Source organism: Medicago sativa, chromosome 2 (assembly GCF_051527215.1).
Source record: "Medicago sativa cultivar Bolivia chromosome 2, Bolivia_mono, whole genome shotgun sequence".
NCBI classification, from domain to species: Eukaryota; Viridiplantae; Streptophyta; class Magnoliopsida; order Fabales; family Fabaceae; genus Medicago; species Medicago sativa.
Window position 1 is genome coordinate 64828770 of NC_140750.1, and position 8396 is coordinate 64837165.

Genomic DNA, 8396 nt, shown 5'->3' on the forward strand with positions numbered 1-8396 from the left:
AAAAGTGAAATAAATTAAATATATAACATAAATTATTTAGAAAAGAAAGAAGATAAGAAGAGGACACATAAAAGTTGTACATTTGCATTATTTTGTTCAGAAAATTGGGATCTGAACATTTTTTGGATTGGAAATGAAGTTCTTGTTCCAATGTCCTTGCTGCTCATGCTTTTGCTTCATGAAGCCAAAAGCTGGGAAGGCAAAGGTGACAGGAGTCAAGGAAGTGAAAAAAGCTAAGGAAGTGAAAGAAGCTCCTAAGGAAGTGAAAGAAGCTGCTAAGGAAGAAAAGATTGAAGAAAAGAAAGATCAGTGACATGTAACTCCATTGTAAACTTTCTTTGGTTGTTTAATGTTAATTATATATTTTCCTTTTTGGTTCTTATATCAATAATCAATTATCTAATTTAAGCATATATATGTACAATAATTTGTGTCTGCTTTGTGCTTCTTTGGTTGTTTAGCATTGACATGCTTGTTTATTACTCCCTCCGGTCCTTATTATAAGAAAAAGTTGACTTTTTAGGTTCATAGAATGTATCTTATTGTAAATATAGACTAGATACATTACTTGCACAATGAACCAAAAAAATTAACTGTTTTCTTATAATAAGGACCGGAGGGAGTATTATTTATCAGATTGAAAATGCACATTAATTGCCTTTGTAAGTTAAAGTGGAAAATAAATTACCATTTCAATCATGCATACTTCCATGTGATCTGCTATATCCTTTTCAGTTTGCTATATATGCTCATTTTAATCATGTTTATAATCTCAAACTCACTTAGTCACGTTCATTTCATATACGTGACATATATGTGAGATTCTTAGTGATTTGTACTATTTTTAACTTTTAAGATGATGATAGAAAATGAGAGATGGAACCAAATTGTTCACACGATTTTCCTCTAAGAAATGAGTATATTTTTTCTGTTCCTCTTTTTTCCCCTCAAAATCTACCATCTTCTCTTTTGGGGGAAAAATTATATCACATTTTAATACACTAAATCTTTTTATATGATTATTAGCATCATTAAGACATTTTGTCAAAAAAACATATCATTAAGATAAATTTTTAGATAAAGTTTTAAAGCTAGCAAAATATGAGTTTTTAGAGTTTCATGTACCTTCTAAAGTTCTAAAATAAAATTAAAATTAAGAAAAATTTTAATAATTTTTTTTGAAATTATTAAAGCTTGGTGATGAAAATATTATTAGTTTTCGAATTAGTATTATAACACTATTATCACGACACTATATTTGAGGAGATTTATTAACATTTAAAAAGTTACTAAGTCATGAAAAATATTACCATTTATTTAATAACATTGGAACAAATTCCTTCCAAACAAGTAACATTGGAACAAATGTTAGATAAAGATAAACAAAGATAACCATGTCACAAAAAAGTTTAAAATTTAAAGTAACCTTTAACCTTAAAGGTAAATTTTATTATTACCTTTCAAAAAAGTCGGGTCAAACTTATGTCTTTCTGCTAGCTAGTAAGCTACGCTATTAGCAAAATTTAAAAAATGTTGCCTAATTAAATATTTTTTTTGTAACATTTAGAGTATATCATAGTAACATTATTGTTAGTTAACCCACTTAGGTTGATCTAATAGTATTGACTTGAGACCTCAGAATGTGCTTCTCTACAAAGTCTCATGTTCGATACTCTTCGTGTCAATTTGAGTGGACTAATTTAGCCTCTTGAAAAAAAAACATTATTGTTAGTTTTATAAACTACTTTAAATTTAATTTAGTAGTTTATTTGAACCTTAATCTATAAGAGCATTGTAGGGAGGGAGAGTGTTTCGCATCTCCCATCGAATGAACTTATGCTAGAGTTGGTTCTACTATCCTTAACTCTTCTCTCCCCATTTAGTATTTTTTAATTAGAAAAAATAAAATTCATGCCTTGAAATTTAATGTTATTTTTCTTTGAATTCTTATATGATTGTCACAGTATGATTTCTTGGTTTATCTAAGGTTATCTCGTTCATCGCGCTTATTTTTATAGCCTCATTTTCTGAATATAAATTTTTGAAAATTAAAATTAAATATTAAAATATATTTTTGAAAATTATATAATCTAAAAGTTTTCAAAAAAAAAATGATTTTATTTTAATTTTAATTTTGAAAATCTTAATTCCAGATTTTAATTTCCGAAAATTTATTCATTTTTTTTAAATTTAAATTTAAATTTCCAAAAAGAAAAATTCAGATTTTTTTTTCAAAATTTTTGAAATTATATAATTTTCAAAAATTTATTTTCAGATTTTAATTTTAATTTAAAAAATTTATATTCAGATTTTTTTCCCGAAATTTTCCTGACTATAATTTTTGAAATTCTTTTTCAGATTATTATTTTAATTTTGAAAATTTATTTTTTCAGAGTTTTTAGTTTTGAAAATCAATTTCCAATTTTTTTTAATTCTGAAAAAAAAAAACACGTGGCAACAGTTGCACAATCAACAATTGTCACGCCAGTGCAACAATGCCACATGGCCATCAGAATGGGCTCATGGACTTTTTAAAAAAAAACAAAATATTTTGCAAGGGTATTTTTAATTTTATTTTACAAGGACCAAAATCAAAATAGGCCATATTTGTAGGAACCTTTTACATATTTAAGCCTTTTTTTTAACAAACTAAATTTAATTTCCGTGATTTTTTTTTTTCTATGAATGGTAACACAACTCCCATATTTTTCAAAAATATAACAATTTGTAAGGAGATTCTACTATACATTTTAGGGGTTAACAAAGCCCAGTCTTGTCTACAACATGTCTTGACTCGGGCACAATGTTATGAGTTTGAGTGACTATTGTACTCTTTAATTTATGCAACGTGTATTTTGGTCCTATAGAATATAAACTGTTAATTAGTTTGTAACACAATGTTGCTACTACTTTTGATTAGTTTGTAAGACTGTACTACTTTTGATTATGTTGTTGTTTTCTGTGATTCAAAAAAAATTGTTGATTAATTATTTTTAAAAAAGTATGTATTAGCGACTTGTCTTGGGACAAATCCGATCTTTTCTTCTTATTTTCCCGTCCTTGTTGGACCCAAACCTGAACGGGTTTGATCAAGTTCATGGACGAGTTTGGGTCTAAAAATTGGCCCAATTTAAGGTGAAGATCATGTTTGAGCCACATACAACCCAACCTAAGGAGTCCAATGTACGCCCCTAATACACTCACAAATTGGTGTGTGTGTTGTTTTCTAAATCAATAAATTAATTATCATTTTTATGAAATAAAGAGTTATTTATCGACTTTTATATCTTCGAAAATATCATTTCATAAAAAAAAATACCATTTTATTGTTTATAAGAATCAGACTAACTTTTTTACATTTTATCGTAAAAAAATAATCAACATTCACTATTATGAGTAATAAAAATTTAGAAAAACTAACTTTATTTCACCATCACTTTCGATAAATAAGATTTAATTATTATAAGAGTAAATTACACTCCCCTCCCCTCAAAGATGCTTGAATTACACTTCCCTCTTATGTTAAAATATACACTCTCATCCCTTCTTATTCAAAACACATTAGAAATTTTTTCACTCCCCTCCCCTAAGAGAAGCTTGAATTATATTATGATAAAATCTACACTTTACTCCCTCAATATTTACTTTTTATTTCTAATAATCTAGAAAAATAATAATAATCTAACACACTTCGAAAAAAATAGTATTGCGGCTCTATTTTAATATAATAAAAAATTGAATACATATTTTTCGCTAATTTTTATTCACAATTTCATTAACATGTAGTCTTAAACCCTATTATAAAATATGAAACAACCCAAAATAAAATTAAAATATGTGAAAAATTACTAAAGACCATAAAGCATGGTTATTTAAAAGTTAATTTTATACTCTAAATTATCAAATCAATAGCAAAATATTTAAATTTAATTATCATTGACATTTAAATTATAAAGAAATGAATTAATATTTCTTAAATGATGGTTCAAATTTAATATATATCGTAAAAATATTTATTTATGTTAAAATAGATTAAACTGTAGTGCATATTTAATTATTAAGGGATAAAGTTGTAATTCAAGCATCTTATAAGGGAGGAGTATAAACTTTATTTTTCAAGGGAGGGAAGTAGAACTCTGGCAAAATGACCGATTTTTTCCCTAGTTTCCTCATCAAGAGCCAAATGAGTGCCTAGAGAGCTCTCCAATTTCAAACAATATTTTTGGTTGCTAATATTAGCGAGCAATACCACGAAGGCGAATCCATGTTTGATTAATGGTTAGCTGCACCTTGTGAGGGTTGAAGTCAGCATTACAAAGTAAATTTGGATACCATACAAATGAGACGATTTCTATGGTACACTAAAAAATCTGAGTGTAATTGTACACTCAATTTTTAAATTAATAGTTAAATGAGTAATTTTTTGAAGGAAAAAATATTTTCGATCATTTACAATTATAATAAGAGTAAATTATACTCCCCTCCCTTCAAAGATGTTTGAATTACACTCCCCCTCCCCTTTTATGTTAAAATATATAGCGAGGCTCGACAAAAAATGGAAATTTTGAGTGAATCTTGGGCTTACGCGGCTCAAAATGTTGATTTGGACGGAAACACAAATCAACAATGTCAATTGGCGGTCTCGCATAAGTTAAAGCAATAGACTGAGACCAACAAAGGGTTTAAGATAGGTGCTTCGAACCATACTCCTCGCTGGTCCTTTGATGTGATATTGTTCCCCCTGCATTTAGGTTGTAATTTCGGTTTTGATCTTTTTTTCTTTTTTTAATTTTTGTTTTTGTTGTTTTTAGATTTAGAAAAGTACCTTATTAAAAAGAAGAAATCACCATCGAAGATATTACCGGGTTGAGTCATGACTAGGTCGCTCTCTTTAAGACATTTCACGGCACTACCCGAGTTTGTGCAAGGTAGACTAACAACCGCGCCACCTTTAAGATAAAACAACCCAATTCACTTGTTCGATTACGTACTACACCGTAAGTAATCGTTCGAGAAATAACACCCTCAGTATGTTATCAAACCACTCTATATGGTACGAAGACCACTCGAAACTGAAGGGACAGAAGGAGTAGAGGAAAGGAATAAAAACTCTTCAACACAAATCGAAAGAGGGAGAAGAGAAGAAAAGTACATAAAGCATCAACTGTATTCTTCAGTGTGTAGAATAAGTAAGGGAAACTCTCCTTTTATAGGGAGAGTTCGTAACAAATCCGGAGTGACTTAAGGATTAAGTTAACTAGCGGATTAAACAAACTTAATCTTTAAGTAATACACAGAATGGTTCTCACGAGAGTGGATATATCCGTAACCTTATAACTTTGCTAAAAGACACCTTCATAGAAGGTGTCTTCTAGCAAAATTGGGCAAATCAAGGGCACACCCTTAGAGGTAACCCTCCACTTATATAAACACTACTAGTAGGTATGTCCTATCTAATGTGGGACATTTTTCAATTCATATTCACTTTCTGAAATTTGTGGATCCGCCCGTGTTTATGTAAGAGTGACATCTACTATTAATAATGACACAAGTAGACATATTTGTGATGAGAGATCACATCTTATATCCATCGCATATTCTTCAATAAATATTACTCCCTCCGTCCCTCATTAGATGACCTAGTTGATCCCGACACACGTATCAATGCATATGTTTTATCTTTGATATCTTCAATTCTCTACTAAAAAAAATTATGAAAATTTAATATTTTAAAAATATTCATCGAGACGAATCCAACAACATCTCTCAGAGTTTCAATCAAAGAGAAAGAGAGAGAAATGGAATGAAAAAGTGTTGTTATTAATCTAACAGAATCAGTTACAAGTAGAGTATTTATAAGCAAGTAAAATACAACTAGGAAACTTGGGCTCCAAGTAAACTAAAGAACTAGTTATCTTGCTTCTCTATTTCTTCTTCTATTACCCCCCCACAAGCTGAAGGTTGGTAAATATCTACCATCCCAAGCTTGGTGATACATTCATGAAACTGTCTGGGCCGTGCTGCTTTTGTAAAAACATCTGCAGTTTGGTTTCGAGAAGAAATAGGTAACAATCTCATTACTCCTGCCTGCACTTTCTCACGTACCAAATGACAGTCTATGTCAAGATGTTTCGTGCGTTCATGAAACACAGGATTAGCTGAGATGTGCAACGCACTCTGGTTGTCACAATATAGAACTGGCAAGCGTGAAGGAGCTTGATGCAAGTCAGACAACAGAAAACACATCCATTGAAGCTCTCTTGTTGCTGAAGCTAATGCCCTATACTCAGCCTCTGCTGAAGAACAAGAAACTGTGGGTTGTTTCTTGGATTTCCAGGACACTAGAGAGCTTCCAATGAAGAAACAGTAGCCAGATATAGATCTTCTGGTATCCACACACCCTCCCCAATCAGCATCACTAAAGCCAAAGATTTGTAAATCTGCAGATTGGGGAAAGAAAAAACCACGACCAGGAGATCTTTTAAGATACCTAAGCACCCTAAGAGCAGCTTTATGATGTGTTTCAGTAGGACATGACATAAACTGACTTAATTGTTGAGTGGCAAAGGCAATATCTGGTCTAGTAGTGGTCAGGTACAATAATCTACCAACTAACCTCCTATATGCAGTGACATCAGCATAGGGAGGTCCTCCATCCTGAGATAGACGCATGGAAGGGTCAAGAGGAGTATTTGCAGGTTTGCAAGAAGTGAGACCAGCATTTTCTAAGAGCTCAAGGCAATATTTCCTCTGACACAGGGAAATACCCTTAGAAGTACGTGCAACTTCTAGTCCCAGAAAGAATTTGAGATTTCCCAAATTTTTAATGTAGAAGGCAGTATGAAGGGCAGCTTTGAGATCATCAAAGATATCCAAAGAAGTTCCAGCTAAAATGATATCATCCACATAAACAAGGATGACAGTGAAAGATGTGGAAGTGGATTTGATGAACAGAGTATGATCTGAAGCTGCTTGAGTAATCCCCTGTGTGAATAGAAACTGAGTTAGCTTCTCAAACCATTGTCTACTAGCCTGTTTGAGTCCATACAGTGACTTTTTAAGTTTACAAACTTGTCCTGACTTTGGAGGAATCACACCTTGAGGCACTCTCATATAGACAGACTCATTGAGATCTCCATGCAGAAAAGCATTGTTAACATCTAACTGATGTAAATGCCAACCATGAATAGATGCCAATGCTAAGAGAACTCTAATGGTAGACAATTTAGCAACTGGGGAGAAAGTCTCAAAGTAATCCAACCCTTCAGTTTGAGTGAAGCCTTGTGCCACAAGTCTAGCTTTGAATCTTTCAATTGATCCATCAGCATGCCTTTTAATCTTGTAAACCCATTTACTTCTAATAGTTACAGCATTGGGAGGTAGATCAATAAACTCCCAAGTGTTATTTTCATTCAGGGCACTTATCTCTTTATCCATAGCTGCCACCCATCTGGAATCTTTATTGGCAGCTTGAAAGTTAACAGGTTCCACTTCAGAAGTAAGAGATAGTGCATAAGCTTGATGTTGAGGAGACAATTGTGAATAAGCAACATAGTTAGTAATGGGATACACTTTTGTGGAACATATGTAGTCCTGCAAATGTGCAAGTGGCTTACTAACTCTGTGAGATCTCCTAACATTCTCAGGAGAGGCTATGACATCATTTAGAGCAGGCACTGCATCATGTTGCTCAGTTTCTGATGTAGTGTCAGCTTCTGGAATGGATAGTGAATCATCATGAACTGCATGCGTATCAGTTTGCTTAGAGAAAATAGGCACTGAAGTCTCTAAGTAAATGTGAGTATTGGGAATAGCATGGACTGTGGAAGAGTGAAAAGGAAACTCAAGATCAAAGAACTTGACATTCCTAGAAATCAATATTTCAGTGGAATGTACATCAACCAAAATAAAACCTTTCATTCCTGCCTTGTATCCTAAGAAAGCACATTTTCTTGCTCTAGGATCAAATTTATGTCTGTTGACAGGTAAGGTAGAGGCATAACTCAGACAACCAAACACTTTCAATTGACTGAGATCAGGTGGATGTCCATATAAAACTTCATAAGAAGATTTGTTGTGTAAAACTTTAGTAGGAATTCTGTTGAGCAAAAAAACTGAATGCAGAACAGCATAGGACCAGAATTTCTTTGGCAGTTTAGATTGAAACATTAATGCTCTGCTAATGTTCAAAATATGTTGGTGCCTTCTTTCAACCCTACCATTCTGCTCTGGTGTATAAACACAACTCCTTTGGTGCAAAATTCCTTTAGCATCATAAAACTCTTTCAAAAGGAATTCAGGACCATTATCACTCCTAATAGCCTTCACCTTCTTTTCAAATTGATTTTCCACCATATGAACAAAACTCTTTACTTTGTCAGAAGCTTCTGACTTAA

The 8396-nt window shown here is 32.1% G+C and overlaps 1 protein-coding gene across 1 annotated transcript; it reads left to right on the forward strand.

The window, feature by feature from the left end:
- On the forward strand, nucleotides 1-435 carry LOC146949700 (uncharacterized). Its single transcript, XM_085745641.1, has one exon. The coding sequence runs from the start codon at nucleotides 134-136 to the stop codon at nucleotides 311-313; it is 180 nt and encodes a 59-aa protein (XP_085601767.1). The 5' UTR covers nucleotides 1-133; the 3' UTR covers nucleotides 314-435.
- Nucleotides 436-8396: the final 7961 nt, after the last annotated feature.

Bases quoted from the DNA above. Each gene is read 5' to 3' on its own strand.
- LOC146949700 (XM_085745641.1), top strand. From the start codon at position 134: ATGAAGTTCTTGTTCCAATGTCCTTGCTGCTCATGCTTTTGCTTCATG.